At 47.8% G+C, this 16,167-nt stretch overlaps 4 protein-coding genes across 4 annotated transcripts; 2 read left to right on the top strand and 2 right to left on the bottom strand.

Annotated features, from left to right (window-relative positions):
- Positions 1-4,818: 4,818 nt before the first annotated feature.
- LOC133931174 (clathrin light chain 2-like) lies at positions 4,819-7,369 on the top strand. Its single transcript, XM_062377989.1, has 3 exons — positions 4,819-5,302; positions 6,374-6,527; positions 6,638-7,369. The coding sequence occupies exons 1-3, from the start codon at positions 5,034-5,036 to the stop codon at positions 7,028-7,030; spliced, it is 816 nt and encodes a 271-aa protein (XP_062233973.1). The 5' UTR covers positions 4,819-5,033; the 3' UTR covers positions 7,031-7,369.
- Positions 7,370-7,510: 141 nt separating this feature from the next.
- Positions 7,511-10,394, top strand: LOC133931173 (uncharacterized). The gene is made up of 3 exons (XM_062377988.1): positions 7,511-9,419; positions 9,698-9,788; positions 9,896-10,394. Exons 1-3 carry the CDS (start codon positions 7,596-7,598, stop codon positions 10,090-10,092), a joined length of 2,112 nt encoding a protein of 703 aa, XP_062233972.1. The 5' UTR covers positions 7,511-7,595; the 3' UTR covers positions 10,093-10,394.
- Positions 10,395-10,707: 313 nt separating this feature from the next.
- Positions 10,708-11,277, bottom strand: LOC133931079 (E3 ubiquitin-protein ligase RMA1-like). The gene is made up of 2 exons (XM_062377906.1): positions 11,005-11,277; positions 10,708-10,940 (listed from the first exon to the last, which is right to left on the bottom strand). Exons 1-2 carry the CDS (start codon positions 11,275-11,277, stop codon positions 10,776-10,778), a joined length of 438 nt encoding a protein of 145 aa, XP_062233890.1. The 3' UTR covers positions 10,708-10,775.
- Positions 11,278-13,746: 2,469 nt separating this feature from the next.
- On the bottom strand, positions 13,747-16,059 carry LOC133931170 (thioredoxin M-type, chloroplastic-like). The gene is made up of 2 exons (XM_062377984.1): positions 15,637-16,059; positions 13,747-14,374 (listed from the first exon to the last, which is right to left on the bottom strand). The coding sequence occupies exons 1-2, from the start codon at positions 15,839-15,841 to the stop codon at positions 14,061-14,063; spliced, it is 519 nt and encodes a 172-aa protein (XP_062233968.1). The 5' UTR covers positions 15,842-16,059; the 3' UTR covers positions 13,747-14,060.
- Between the last annotated feature and the right edge of the window lie 108 nt (positions 16,060-16,167).

The raw sequence follows: 16,167 nt of genomic DNA, 5'->3' as shown, positions 1-16,167 counted from the left end.
CTGTAATGCAAATGAACATCGAAGACCGTGGACTATGTTTGGACCTTTATCTCTTCCATGGAAGAGGTTTCATGTGAAATAAACTAGTTTCAGCCATCCTATATATAGTATATACTATCAAACCCACTCAAGTGGCCGTCTCCCCATGAGGCGACATAGGGGTGACTCCACCACCACCGCCGGAAACTCCCTCACCGTGACACCGTGCGGCCGTTGCCACCACTGCCGGCCAGCGATGACGGCGGAGGCGGCCGACGGAGGCACCGGAAACTCCCTCACCGTGACACCGTGAGGCCGTCTCGGTCTCCCCTCCCTTCCTCCTCCCTTCTTCCCCCTCCTCCCCCCCCCACCTCCCCTTGTTGTGCGTCGATTCATGTGGATCCCACGTCCCCAGGGCCGGATCTAGCGTCCCCCGGGCCGGATCTGGTTTTGTGGGGGGGGCCCGTGCGCCGATGGCCGGCTTCGTGCTGTTCTAGCGCCGCACGCCGCTCTCCCTCCGTGGGCACCTGCTACTGCAGCTATGCTTGTTGGTGCTGCTATGCTGGAGGTGGCACTCGCCATTCTAGTGTCGTGCACGCCGCTCTGGTGCTGGGCTGTGCTGCTGTGTTGGTGCTACTCACCGTGCTAGCACTACGCTGTGCAAGTGTTGCGCTCGCCGTGCTGGTGATGTGCAATTGTGCTTGCCGTGTGCTGCGCTTGCCATGTGCTGCGCTCTTCTAGCACTACTGTTCTAGAAGGAATGTGGCGTGGCGCGCAAAACAAAAGCAGCCTATGCATGGGAATTGGGATGGGAGCTTCCTCCATTAAATTAAGGCGTATTGTATTACGAAGCAATGACATGCAACAAACAGGTTTGGCTAGGGAAACATACGTATGACTTGGCCCTTATAGTGTCCCAGCTAGGGCTAGGGGCGACCCTTTCTTCTTTCCGTTCAATAACATTCAGGTGCAAGGGAAAAACATGATGATTAATGACTATGAATGAACAAAGATACCACCAACCCAAGCAATACTACCTGGCTTCATTTCCCTTAGCTTGACCTGTTAAATGTTTTAGAACATAGCATTATGATGATAACAGACCATGCATGGAAATCTGGATGGTATTTGTGCATTTGATTTTTTTTTATGTATACTGTGAAGCTAGATGACAGATCAGAAGTACCTCAAATTCTTTGCCTTAATAATACAGATCACCATTACTAGTCAACTTGGGTTTTGTCTGATATTTGAAGAACGCATCATGCAAAACCTGCAGGGAACAAAATGATTGCAAGACAATCCATCATGCATGACAATCATGTCAAGAATGGATTACTGACCAGATCCGACAAAGTAAGCATTACTTCAGTTGAACAAAAACACTAGCAGTTCTAGTTCCCTAAAAGTTAATGAGCGATTGAGCATGATATCAAGAGAACAAATACTCGAGGACAGTTGTGGAGACTTTATGTTTGCATGGGAAAACGGTCACAAACACCCGCACAACCACAAATCAAGTGAATATAACCAAGGAAGAAAGCAGAAAGTAGCAATATGTGTACTCATGGTTCAGAAGAATACGAGTAACAAACTGCTGCTACACATTTCACACTTATGAATAACTATGATGTGAAAGTGGAAAGAAGTTGACCTGATAATCTACATCCATCTTGCCCATTTTAGGCTGCATACATTCCCGTTGTTTCTGTTTCAACTTCTTGCTGTTCTCTTTCTCAATATAAGCCTGCATTAAGATTTAGAAATCAATTAGGACTTTTGTTTCGTGGGGAATTAAACCCTAAATCCGCGATTTGCCACCAAATAACTACCTAATCCATAATATGACCCACATGTCATCGACACAATGATAACATATAAGGAACATAGCCAGTTATTCAGTGTTAAATTATAGAATCTCCCATTAATTTTTAGCTTCCTAAGTAACTGAACAAGCATATTAGGTTTCTATACTGGTACAGGATTTATCAGTCAGTAAACCACTAAGACTAAATACTTCTAGCAGCAAGTGAGTGAGCATAAAGAGAAGAGTAAATTACTAAGATACCATTATCAAGTTACCTATCTTGTTTTTTCTATTCCAGTTGCAGCAATGAAGTCGGGAAGCTAGAAAGGTTGTTTCTCAATACCTCTCATTCCCTGAAACAACAAGATTGTAATGTAAATTCAAACAACAAACAATTTTATAGATTAATACCACAATGTTGATTGCCGAATGATGTGATGAGTGTCAGATTTCTATAGACTAAAAAAAATAACTGCTAAGAAAACCAGTTGAGCCTGTAATGCAAATGAACATCGAAGACCCTGGACTATGTTTGGACCTTAATATCTTTCATGGAAAAGGTTTCATGTGAAATAAACTAGTTTCAGCCATCCTATATATATACACACACTATCAAACCCACTCAAGTGGTCGTCACCCCGTGAGGCGACACGGGGGGCGACTCCACCAGCCAGAAACTCCCTCACCATGACCCTGTGCGGTCGTTGTCGCCATTGCTGGCCAGCGATGGTGGCGGAGGCGCCTGTCTTGGTCTCCCCTCCCTTGCTCCTCCCTCATTCCCCCTCCTCCCGCCCCCCTTCCTCCCCTCACTGTGCGCCGATTCGTGTGGATCCAGCGTCCCCAGGGTCGGATCTGGCGTCCCCCGGGCCGGATCTATTTTTGTGGGAGGTCCTGTGCGCTGGTGGTCAGCTTCGTGCTGTTTTAACGCCGCACGCCGCTCTCCCTCCGTAGGCACTCACTGCTGCAGCTGTGCTTGCTAGTGCTACTGTGCTGGAGGTGGCACTCGCCGTTCTGGTGTCGTGCACGCCGCTCTAGTGTTGGGCTATGCTGGTGCTACTCGTCGTGCTGGCACTACGCTGTGCAGGTGTTGTGCTCGCTGTGTGAAGGGTAGTGCTCGCCGTTCTGGTGCTATGGTGCTCGCTTCGGCCGGATCCACATTGTTGCTCGTCGGATCTGTCGCTTCCGGGCCGGATCCGCGCGGTGGCATGGCTGTGCCACCCAATTGTGCCTGCAGTTGGGCTACTGGTGGTGCCGGCTGTAGGCCGGTCTGCTCTACTTTGGCCGGTTGCGGTCGCGATACAACTTGACACAGGGGGCACGGGCCTCGATACGCAGGGGTCACGAGTCACGTCACGCGGTGGCCTGCTGAGGCGGTGATCTTGCCGTGCTGGGGCCGACTTACCGTCTTGCGTTCCTGGTCGGTTCTGGTCAGCGATTGCTGCTGCCGTGGTGCGTCGGCGCGGCGGGAGGGCTGGTGGCGGCGGTCGTCCGTGCTAGTTCTGGTCAGCTGCGCGCTGTCGGTGGCCCTTGTGCTGGCCCTAGTGCTCCTAGCAGTGACCGGTTGCTGTTGAAGATGACGTTAGTGCTACCCTAGCGACCATGTTGTGCGTTCGGCTCTGTGGGCCAGGGCTTCGCCCCCAGTCGTCTCTTCCTGACGGATGCTCTGTGCTCTGGTGCTGCTGGTTCTTCTATCGTGCCTATGGCTTTGGGGGCTGTGCCGTGGTAGGGGGGAACTAAGGGTGAAAGCCCTGACAGGCTTCATGCCTTTGTCAACGACGGTGGCGCCCGCGGACGTCATAACCTCCCTAGAGGTGTCGCGAACAAGGTTCCCCCTGGGATCTCTCTGGGTGAAAACCCTGTTCGGCTTCCCGGACGAGCAACGGCGGTTCCTTCGCTGCTACCTTCCTGAAGGCGTCGTTTTAAAGAATCCCTTTGTTATTTGCTACAACTGGCAGCACTCCTGCAGGGCACACCATCCTCCTCCTTTGTTGTTCTGACCTTCTCCTGGTTGGTGGGACTTCCCCTCACCTTTCGACGCTTCACGACTGTGGCTATATTCCGACATCCCAGGACACGTCTTTATTCTTGCGGCCGGTGTGGAACTGCCGACCGAGTCGAGTAGTCAGGCATGGGAGCAGGGCTCCGCCTGTTGAGTTGTCGTGATGTTTCTGGTCGAGGTGCTAGCAAAGTATAGTTGCTTGCAGTGTAGCGTTGTTAGGTGTGGATGCTGTTTGTTGTGCGGTTGTCAGGTTGTAGTTGCTTTCTGTACCTTCGTCGTCCGGTTGTCACGGGAGGTTCGGGTTTTTTTCTTTCTTCTTTGTCTTGCGTGAGAGCTAGGCTCCGCGAGTTATATTGTACTACTTGTTATGTTTTTCGGACCTAGTTTCCCTCATAAACTGGATCACTCTTTCTTCTTTAATGCAATGACGCACAACTCTCCTGTGTGTTTGAGAGAAAAACCCACTCAAGTAATGCACCATCATGCCCAACCTTCCTGGTTGTTACAACAGCCCCTGCAAGAATTACATATATTTGTATAAGAGAGGTGACACCATATGGTCATTATGTTCCCACACCCCCTCAATGAATAACTGAGAAGAAGATGCAATCACAATTTGTATACTAACTAATTTCTCCAAATACGAGTACCCATATTCACAGTAGATGAGTTAAAAGTCACAAACCTGTAAGAACTTCTGCTTTTGGGACCAATATCTAGGGACATGAACAGTATTCTTGAAAGACTTGAGGTATACCAGCAAGTTTGGATCCGCGGCAGTTGCATCCCAGACCTAGCAACGTGAAGAAAAATCCGCACACATGAGCTGAAAACAATCTTTATGCAACATTACATGTCTAGGGAGTAGTATCATGAGTTGGGGAGGTGGGTTGGACTGGGGTCCACCTCCACCTCAGCGGCGACGGCGGCGGCAACGGTGTCGTGTGGGTTGGGGAAGGGAAGACGAGAAGAGACGGTGGTCAGTGCCGGGTTGGCGGTTTGCTTGATGGGCCGTATCGTAAGGTAGGCTTGGCCCACATCACACTTTTCTAGTCACAGGGGCAATACGGTCATTAGCGCCGCATCGACGAGCTCGTCTCCTCTCCTCGCCGGCGGCGGCGGCTGCTGCTGCTTATACGCCACGCCACGACAGATCAACCCACCACCACCACCACCTTCTCTGAATTCTATCTACCACCTCCTCCTCCAGGATCCAGATCCCCAGGCTTGGCACCCACCGCCGCGCCCATGGCCACTGCCTTCGACTCCCCCACCTCCTCCCCCGCCGCCCCGCCCTTCCACGACGACGCCTTCCTCCACTTGGACGGCTCGGCCACCGACGCCTTCCCGGCCTCTCCGGACCCCTACGCCGTCCGCTCCGATGCGCCATCCCCCTTCGGCATGCCCGAGGCCAACGGAGCCCTCCACGACGACCCCTTCGCCGGCGGTGGGCCCGTCCTCCCTCCGCCCACCGATATGGGGCGCGAGGAGGGATTCCTGCTCCGCGAGTGGCGCCGGTAACCTCCTCCCCCTTTCTTCTGCCGCTCAGATCTGGCCTGTTGCCTGCTAGATTCTCTTAGATCTCATCTACGTGCCGGATCCTCAACATCTCACGAGCTCACCAAATGATGTTATATGGACGAACGTGCGTCAGCCTTGATTTCATACGCGAAAAATTCACTGCATCTATTGTGATCCACGCCCATGCCAGCTTAGGCTAACGCTTTCCCTCAATTTTATTGGGATATACTTGTAGGATCCCAGGTTAATTGTCCAGACTCGCACAACTAGTAGCCAATACTACATTCAGGATGCCTATGATCAGTTCATGTTGCAGTTTGTTCAGCCAGAATCCTGTACAAGCATCCAAAAACTAGTTTTTGCACTTCTAGAGTAGATGTAAAAGTAGGTTAAATGGAACTTTTGCAGCATTTTGCATCATGACTCGCAAATATGCCATACCTGCTGCCACTTCATCTAATATGCAAATAAATTGCTGTTATCATTGCTGCTTTATGAAATCATAAGCTTGATTGTTCGTGCGCAAATCGGTCCTACTATTATTAGTTTTTTTTACTGGTAGGAAGTGAGAAGCTTATCATGCCCACAAAACAGTTACTTGTCTCGGAAATGTTCGTTTCTGTTTGATAATTTATCTAACGGACTATAACATCAGTATTCTACCTTGGAATTGAACAGCAGTTGCTCTTTCAGTTTCTTGTGTGCTGTTGCATAATATATCTTCACTATTAGTAATTCTGTTAGTGTTTCTTAGAGTAAGCCTTGCTGTTGGTGTTATTTGTCCCTCTCTCTGTGCTATTTATCTACTCAGCTTGCCTGCTGTACTCTGCTCTAACCTCTAGTCATAACAACTGCGAAAGAATAGGGTGATTTAGATACAGCTCCTACTTGCTAGCCACAGAATGTCTTCATGTAGATTGCTGTAGCTTATGCTGCATACCTTCACCTAGAACACTACTACTAATGGTGTGTTAAGGGGCTTACTCTAATTGTTCCTGGTATTTGTGTTGATTGTTGTCTTCTATCTGTCATTGTTCAAAGTATATGCTAACTCCAACTCTCGACAGTCAAAATGCAATCCACCTTGAGGAAAAAGAGAAGAAGGAGAAGGAGCTGAGGAGCCAAATCATCCTTGATTCTGAAGAATTTAAGAAAGCTTTTGTTGAGAAGCGAAAGCTCAACTCTGAGACAAGCAAGGGCCAAAACCGTGAAAGGGAGAAGGTAGGTGGTACTTTCTGGAGATCAGGACCCTGCATATTCTCTCTTGTCTCTTTCATGAGATCAAAACCTAAAGGCACTTTTTTCCCTCTTATTTTACTGCTTGTTGCCAGCTTTTCCTAGCCAACCAGGAAAAGTTTCACGCTGGTGCAGATAAGCAGTACTGGAAGGCGATATCAGAACTCATCCCACACGAGATTGCTAACATTGAGAAGAGAGGGGTGAGGAAAGATAAGGAGAAGGAGAAGAAGCCTGGGATCGTGGTGATCCAGGGCCCAAAGCCTGGGAAGCCGACTGACATGTCGCGGATGCGCCAGATATTGCTGAAGCTGAAGCACACTCCCCCGCAACACATGAAGCCACCTCCCCCACCTGCTGCTGGAAAGGATGGAGCTCCTCCGGCTGCTGCTGGCAAGGATGGAGCTAAGGTGACGGTACCTGCCAATGGAATGGCAGCAGCGGTAGCGCCACCAGCAGCAGCAACTGAGCCCGTCGCAGCTGCCTGAACGGGTAGGACTTTGCTGCGCTGCTAATCGTTTGCAGTAGGAGGATATGCCACTAGAGTTGTGGCAGATGTGGTGGTGAAAACGGCACGGACTGTGTATTTTGTTAAGGAGGGAATGCTATGCTATGGACCTTGATTCATTACATTACTACATACTGTTATTGCATTTTGTAGAGAGGGGATGTGTATCCAGATAATAATAAGGTATTAGGAGGATGTGTGTTATGGTGGTTGTATCTTATGTTTCTTGTTACAAGTGTTTGGGATTCCCTTGCTCTTGTTAAACTGGTTGTATGTTATATCTGCTGCATATATTGTGTGCTTGGTTTTTCCATCTCAAGTGGAGATACTTGTATATTTTATTTACTAAAAAGCTTGTGTTGATATCTTCCACCATGAGTTCCTTCCACTGGTGGAAGTAGCATTTGTTTGCATTGGGATAGTTTGTTGCTAGTGGTGACTGGAATTATATCATGCAGAGTTTGCTTGGTATCTTCATTCGTGATGACAATGGATGGTGCATACTACAAGAGAGTGCTGAACTTGTTCCCTTTCCCTGATCCACCATGTTCTTGATGATCTCCACTCCCATCCCAGTGCTCTGCTGGAGTACCATTTCATTCATCATCACCAGCAAGAATAAGAAGAGAGACCAAGCAGGCAGAGGCAGGTCCATGGAGATGGCTCCTCCTTGTTCCTCCGGCACCCGACCATCAGCTGCAGCTACTCCCCCTCTCTTGCTCCTCTTGAGGCCTCCATCCCCGCGTCGCCTCACTTCTTTCCTCCCGCTCCCCGTCAAGTCGAGACCTGCCTCCTCCGCCCACTGTTCCTCCTCCTCCTCGTCATACAACGGCTGGGCCGACCTCGCCGCGGCGCCAGACCTCCCCTTTCCTCTCCCGCTCCAATCCCGCACCACCAAGCATGCCCTGTTCCTCCTCCTCCCCGCCGCCGCTCTCTCCCTCTCCCTCTCCCTCTCCCTCTCCCGCCTCCCTCCCCTCCCCCTCCTCGCCGCCGCCTTCACCGCCGGATTCGCCGCGAGGCACCTCTCCTCCACACAATCCCGACGCCTATCCGCCGTCCTCGCGGATCTCGACGCCCAAGTCCGCGCCTTGAGGGGCCAGTTGGCCTCCGGCGCCTCCTCCGACCCGGGCCTCCTCATCGAGGCCGTGGATCGCCTGCACGATGCGGTCCTGGACGCCGCCCAGGCCAACAACGACTCCACGGCCGCAGTGTCCGATGCGCTCCCTCCCGTGCTCGGGGCGCTGGGGAAGGAGCTCGCCGACTGTTTCGGTGGCTGGGCACGAGACACCGTGCGGGACCTCAGCTCGCCGCGTAAGAAGCCCAAGGACAACAACTCAGATGTCAAAGTTCTGGGCAAGGCCAACCAGCCTCCTGCTGCTCCCGCTGCTGCTGGTGCTGGTGCTCAAGCTCAAATAGACGATGGGAATGAACTCGTGGACTCATCAATCCATGCTGCTGCTGCAGTACAAAAGTCTTTTGATTCAGCAGTCGTCGGCAATGCATGCGGAAGGCCGCTTGACATGCTGCCGTTCGACGAGGATGCCAACCAACCGGAGGATGCAGAAATGGGCCCTCAGGGGAAGCTGGGAGATGCTCGATTGGAGAGACTGGTGTTCAAGCACAGGCATGGGTGCCACGGTGTGCAAAGTGATCCATTTCAAGGTGCCTCTAGTAGGTTTGCTACCGAATCCATGGAGTCGTCTTTGCTGGAGAGGACCGTCGAAATTCGGGATAGGTCCTACAGGTTGAAGATTGAGCGCCGCGACAGTGAGAGCCAAGTGAGTGAAGCACAAGAGGGTTCACCTGACAGCTTTGTTAGTAATGTTTCCAGTATAGATCCTACATATAATGAAACCGCCTCTACGGATTCGGATGGCAGAGAGTTCAGCCGCAATGTTAAGGAGGCAACAGAGATCTTGAGGAAGGCGAGGGAATGCATGATGGCCAGGGCTGATGAAGAGACTGCAGACACGTTGCTGTACAAATCAGCTAGGCTCCTTTCCGCAGCTGTAGCTTTGAGGCCAACAAGTCTGGTGGCAGTGGGTCAGTTAGGGAACACGTACCTCCTCCACGGAGAGCTCAAGCTGAAGATCAGTCGCGAGCTGAGAACGCTCTTGGCCAACAGCGGGGCTTTTCTTCATGGAAGAGAGCGTGTTCCACGGTCCACCAAAGTAGATAGAAGAATCTTAAGCAGAGAGAACATTTCATCCGCACTAGTTGATGTTTGTGAAGAGTGTGAAAGCCTCCTTGTTGAGGCTGGGAGAAGCTACCGGACAGCCCTGGCGATTGATTCAGGTGATGTCAAGGCATTGTACAATTGGGGGCTCGCACTTATTTTTCGGGCCCAGCTACTTGCTGATATCGGACCGGTATGGACATCAATGCACTTTGGGCAGTGCAGTTATAACTAAGCAGATATGATCTTTATCACTTAATAGTTCATCGTATACCTTGGATACTAGGTCTGGTATTTTAGTTTGCTTTCAATCGCTTAACTTAGTGGTACAGTCTTGTTTTCTGCACTCAAAATTCATAGTCCGTAATCAATATACACTTCTCGTAAACCTAAGGTAGCGTATGCCATGCTATTTGTGGTCAACTTGAAATGTTTTCGTTCCAGTTATATTTACTTGAAATGTTGATGCAGGAAGCGGCAGTTGATGCTGACGGGGTGTATTTGGCTGCAATTGATAAGTTTGATGCCATGTTGTCCAAAAGCAACAGTTACGCTCCAGAAGGTTTGATAACACTCTGCAGTTAGCCATAGTGTGTTGAGTAACCCATATGTGATTCTTTCCATTTGGTGGGTATTTGTGTTCATTTGGAATTGATTGTGTCATTGCAGCTCTCTACCGATGGGGCACCGCACTGCAGCAGCGCTCCCATCTCCGCCCTCGGAACAACAAGGAGAAGATAAGGCTTCTGGAGCAGGCCAAGAGTTTGTTTGAAGACGTCCTGTATGTGGAGGCAGATAACAAGATGGTGAGAGAGGCCCTGTCATCATGCATATCAGAGCTTAACTACCATGGCCGATGGCTGTAGCCTCTTCAGTTACGCGGTTGGAGATGTATTGTCGTCGGCTCCATCGTTGGTGCATCCTGTTTCGTTTGGCAGAGTGCGCAGTAGCTACTCCTGCATTACGTATCCTATCTGCAGGATTGAGAACTGAATCGACAAGGAAAGGAAAAGGAAAGGATTGGATTTGCAATACTCGTTTGTTTGTAACAAGTGAAAAGAGCACCCGTCTAGTTCATACAATACAATGAATCGAATAATGAAGGAAACCTGCAGTGGCCATGTTTTTCTTCATCTTCAACTAATAATAAAGTCAGCAGTTATATGGAGTATTGGATTGAAGAGGAGTGACTCATCCAAATTACATTACATACATAAACATGGTTAGTATCCCTCCACATACTCACAAATTTCTGTGGCTAGTTAACCGCTCGTGACTATTTACACTGAATCAATCCCCAATTTGACACTTACTACTTCCTCTGATCTCAAATATAAGTATATTAGGGATATTGATACGGTTTTTAATATAACACTTTGATAAATAATATTTATAAAAATATATTATTCCAAATAGAAAAAGTAATACATTAAGATAATAATTTTCATGATGAACTGGGTAACATCAACCTAGTTGTCGGGTTGTAACTCAGAGGAGGAGAGGAAGCAGAGGAGGGCTGCCGTGGCTGGGAAGAGCCATATCTGCTGCACTATGGTCGCCGCCGTGCCACCCTCCTGTCTCCATTCCAGTTCAGACGCATCGATGGCGGCCTCGGCCTCTCGGCGCCCCTTGTAGTTGTCGCCCAGGGAAGTAGGACCGCCAGGGCAATGCCGTTGAAGTATGTGGTCGGACTCGGACCTCGGCACGTCGTACTCTAGTTGCTGCAGATGGCGACGGTGCCGGAGAACATTTTGTGGTATCGGCGGGCGGCTCAGCACATGCAGATGCAGACCACTACCAGTAGTGCCGCTGCTGCAGCCACGGCCGTAGAGCGGCACGAGGTGTTCCTCGGAGACGGCGGCCTTGCAGACGGGGCACCGCCCGACGTCGTGCTGCTTGGAGTCGAGCCACCGGTACATGCACGGCCGGCAGTAGAGGTGCCCGCACCGCGTCACCACCGGCTCCAGGCAGATGCTGCACCAAGACGGCGGCGTCTGCTCGTTGGCTGCAGCGCTCACCCTCACCCTGCGGGGCTTCATATCCACCTCCATGATCGACGACGCAGCAGCCCAAGATGCTAGCATGTACTACTAGTTAGTTACTGGCAGATAGGCAAGTAACCGACAAGTTTTAACTAGACAAGATGAGAAGAAAATCCAGGGCTCAAACTGAACCACGAGAAAGTTTTGCAGACAAGTTCGGGTGGAGAATTTCTATGTTTGGGGAGAAATAACATATAAATTTCTCTACCCTAAGCAGTAAGAGTGCGGGCTTTGATGACGCTCATTATACACACTTATTAGCGTCATATTCGCTTAATATATTACTGATTATACACACTTAAGATGGCTTTGCTTTTTTCTACCTCAACTCTCGGATTCTCTTGAATGTTACTCTAGGGAAGAGATTTTTTCACCGTCGAGGGTTGTGGTCGGGCGTCCCATTGTCTCCGATATTGTTCATTTTGGCCATTGACTTGCTCCAAAATTGCTAGATTTGGCAACATCTAGGGGTCTCCTGCAACCAATCCATCACTGTGCTGCTAGATTAAGAATTTAGCTATATGGGGATGATGCAGCCATCTTCATCGCTCCAACAAGAGACGACCTACTTTCTCTTAAAGAAATTCTAGATGTTTTTGGCAAGGCATCGGGTTTAGTCATAAATTTGGACAGAAGTGAGATTTTCCCAATTAGATGCAACATCAACTTGGAGCATATATTGTCTGTGTTCCCAGCACAATATTATGTCCTATATATATATAGGACATAAAAAAACAAGATAAGAATGATGACACTCATATATAGCAATCATAACTTTTTCAGCACTAATTTGTGTTCACGGTCAATGTGGAAATGATCAAATCAACCACTAGCAAGATAAACGGGGCAGGCTAAGGAAATGAGATGAACGCAAGACATATAGCAAGAAGTGATTACCAGAGAAGACTGAATGAGTAAGAACATAAATATTTTATCTGCAATTCTGTGTACTTAGAAGCTGATAATATTGCCTTCATATTCGAAACAGCACGAATTGTAGCAAGCACAACATGTGCGCTAGCGCAATACAATGAGATGTGGTAGGATCAGTGGAGCTTTCCTAGCAGATAGTCTTAATTTCATAAAAATAATTGCATTAGAGATCTAGTCACTAAAAAAACCTTCATTACTTTTCTTTCTCCTTTTCCTTAAGGCGTGTACATCTAGCGTTCATTCTGTCCTATAATTTCTAATGTTTAATTGTGTCACTTGCTCAGTATTTTTTACGAGGACCGCCGCTTTTTGGAGTTCGGGGGAGTTCCGATTCTTGATCCATTATCTTAGATATTTGGGAAAGGCACATACCCACCTATAATTTCTAGATGAAACAGATTGGTTGTTTCTTTAGCAAACTTTTGATAAAATGTACATCCTTAACTCAAATGGGTCCAAAATGATTTCATAATAATTGTATGGGTCTCGTTAGAAGTTAGAACACAATGGAACCTATCTACAAATTACAATCAAACTACAATCTTCAGTAGTTTCATTTCTTGAACTTGTAATTCTGTTTAAGTTTTTTCCAAGAAAATAACTTTAAGTTAAATACAATATGTGAATTTTAACGATAATGGGGAAAAAATGGCAAACATTTGGTCTAGTCAATAAGAACTGTTTATAAAGATTATTGCAGGCGTAGACCCATGAAACTGACAGTAGGCAAGAACTGAAATCTAGTTGTATTATATTACGGTGGAACCTGAGGTGATCTTTTAATTCAGTATCTCATGAAAACATCTCGTTTTAGTTTCGATGCCATCTTCAACCTAACTGCTGACATATCCACCAAAGGCACATTAAGATGGCAGTTCCTCCATTTGCACGTCAGGGCGGGAACGATTTCAACCATGATAAATAATACATCCCAGAGACAGAAATTTCCACTGCAGAAAAGGGGGAGGAAAAGAGAGAGAGAAAGAAAGATGTGTTGAAAAAAGCAAAACCGAGTCATTGAGCAATTATGCATACCGAAAACCGGAAGTCGAAATCAACAAGTGATTTGATGCAAGCAACAAGAGGGAAGTGTGAAGTCGACAGCAACAAGTGATTTCATGCAAGCAACATATGGAATTTTGTTGATAGATGTGCTTATCTGTACACTTTTTTTAATTATGGTGCACAATATCACCAAATTCTGTTATACAAACGGCTTATTTTAATTTACGTTCAGTGTATGCTATGACAATGCATGTGATACAAGGAACCAGTTGTGTTTCTCATGAAAATCGATGGCCCCATACCACCCTCCATTGTGTTTTGTTTTGCTCGCCTTGCACACAAGTGGCACTGCACTGCTATCTTCCATTTCGATTTTGTATGGTCAGGGCATCCTAAACTCTAGGGATGCAAGTTTTGTACTTTTTTAGTTAGTAAGTCGACCTAAATCTCATTCAATTGAACTAAAGATTCATTCTCACCTACTTAATTTAATTTTTTTTAATAAAGTAGTAACCTAGAACTACTCATTGGATACCCACGTGCTTCCATGCTAAACTCGTTGCTCAACAAGAATAGTCACCTGTCATTACAAATAAAAAAATTAAAAAAATAATGAACACTAAAGTTGTAGGCTTTGCATCCGGTATTAATTAGAATGCCATTACCATGCCACCAAACATCTATCGATAGCAATCTGTCCAGGTTCAACAAATCAAAAGCCTAATTCTGTATGCAATCTCTCGTCCACTCCAATCACGCAGCGCTCTCACCAAACTCAACTGCCATCATAAACTTGTTTCCCAGCTACCGGACGGTGCAGTGCTTCTTATATGAGATGAGTAGACTAGAGTAGCCTACAAGAATCTCTCGACCGTCTTCGCCAGTGTGGTATCAGTGACGGCGCCAATCACCGTCTCCTTCCTCTCCCCATTCTTGAATATCAAGATGGTAGGGATGCTTCTGATGCTGTACCTCGTCGCGACATCCTGGTTCTTGTCAGTGTTGAGCTTGACACACCGCAGCCTGCCCGTGTATGCTTTTGCCAGATCTGCAATGATAGGGTGCATCAGACGGCAGGGACCGCACCACGGTGCCCAGAACTCGACAAGCACCGCCGCCTTGCAGCGAAGGACGAGTTCATCCCATGTTGATTCTGCCACGTCCAGCACTGTAAACAGGATGAACCAAGTATCAGTCACAGCGAGGGCTTCTAGGTTGCATGCATGCAAGGCCAAAAAAAGGAGAGAAACTAGTATCCATGATAAGGTCAGAATAAAGAGGTGCAGCTGAATTTGTGATGCGACAAAACCTGCAAAAAATAAATAATCATGTGTATTCGATTCACACATCACAAGACATTCACACAGGAAGCCATCCCAACATCACAGGGTTGCACAGATTCCACAAGAATCCAACAAGGCCGTTTAGCACGTGAAGCAATCAAATCATGCATGGACTGGGACTGTGGATGGATAGAGATGCTAGCTGATAGTCTACCATTCTATACTGACGGATCAAGAAACGAAAAGACAAACCGCAATAGCAACCTACTGCCATATATCATACGGTGCAATTATAGTCATCACAGATTTTAATTTGTGCAGGAACCTGATCTACTAATGCTTATTGAATCGCTCGATGATCACTAAGCATAAATTTTGGATTCTTTTTTTCAATGAATGAAACCAGCAGGAAAGGAACATACTACTGTAAACCGAAATATAATTAGAGTGAGAGATTTCAATGTGCAATAGAAAGGAGAAAGATGGAGTACTATACTGTAGTACATCAAATTAATCAGATGATGAACACGATCAACAAAAGTAAGCAATTATATAAGGAAAGGAGGTAAGGGCACAGCAACTAGAGTAAGCAATTCACATGCAGCAGCTAATAATGAGTACCTACCAAATCATCATGCAAAGAAGGGTAGCTGTGCTACACTCTCCTGTGAGTTAGTTTTAGCAGTCACTCCTCATCACTCAGTAGTGGCAGAGTTATGCAGTCAAAGCGAGGGAAAAAACAAGTCAAGACTTGAGGTTGGAAGGGTCAGCAAGAAGACCACTCATGCAGTATTGCGTTGTTGTGCTGAAGTGTTTACTGAATTGATAAACTAGCTAGTAGGGAAAGGCATGAGCAAGTGTTTGTTAATCTTCCATTCGCAACAGCAGCAGCATCAATCATATCATACTCCACGATTCGATTTGATTCGATTAAATTCAATTCATTTCGACACAAATACGAGGAGCATAACACTAACAGGTGGGTTAGGTAGCACTGGATCGGATCAATTGGTACAAGAGAATTGGGAGGGGATGGAAATCTGACCGAGGGGAGGTGATCTGGGGATGCATTGCATGGTGAGTAGGAGCGGGAAATCTGAGGGGGGTGAGTTGTTGTCGGAGCGAACAGAAGCAGAGCTTTCGTTACCAGCGTCGTCGTCGTCGTCGAAAGCGGCGGAAGCCTTGGTGTCGTCCTTGGCCTTGCAGCGGCGGGAGCCGGAGGAGGAGGCGGCGACGGCGCCTGGCAGCCGCGCCGTGGGGCGGAAGGACAGGAAGGAGGCGGCGCGGGGGCGGGGGCGGGGCCGCGGGCTGGTGGCGGCGGCGATAGTCTTGGTGGATATGGCAGCGGCCATGGGAGGGGATGGAAACTCAGGAAGGTTCTAGAACCCTGCGGGGGATCAGATGCAGATGCCAACTTTATTTTTTTCTCGAAAACAAGCAGGAGAGCTGCGTATTTCACATGGCAACTTTTGATTCTTGCAACGCGCCACCATTATGGATTTCTCTTTGATTTGTTTTTTCCCCCTTTCCCTTCAGGCTCTGATCAGCAAAGCAAGTCTTCCATTCCTTCTTACCAATATATATAGTTGACATTTGACGAGTTCAGAAATCATGATCCAGGTTCAGGCTACGAATGCAATTGTTTCCTCACAGCCTCCAATAAAAATTGATCACATTA

The sequence above is a fragment of the Phragmites australis genome, chromosome 10, assembly GCF_958298935.1.
Source record: "Phragmites australis chromosome 10, lpPhrAust1.1, whole genome shotgun sequence".
Classification (NCBI taxonomy): Eukaryota; Viridiplantae; Streptophyta; class Magnoliopsida; order Poales; family Poaceae; genus Phragmites; species Phragmites australis.
This window is presented reverse-complemented; position numbering and strand designations above follow the sequence as displayed.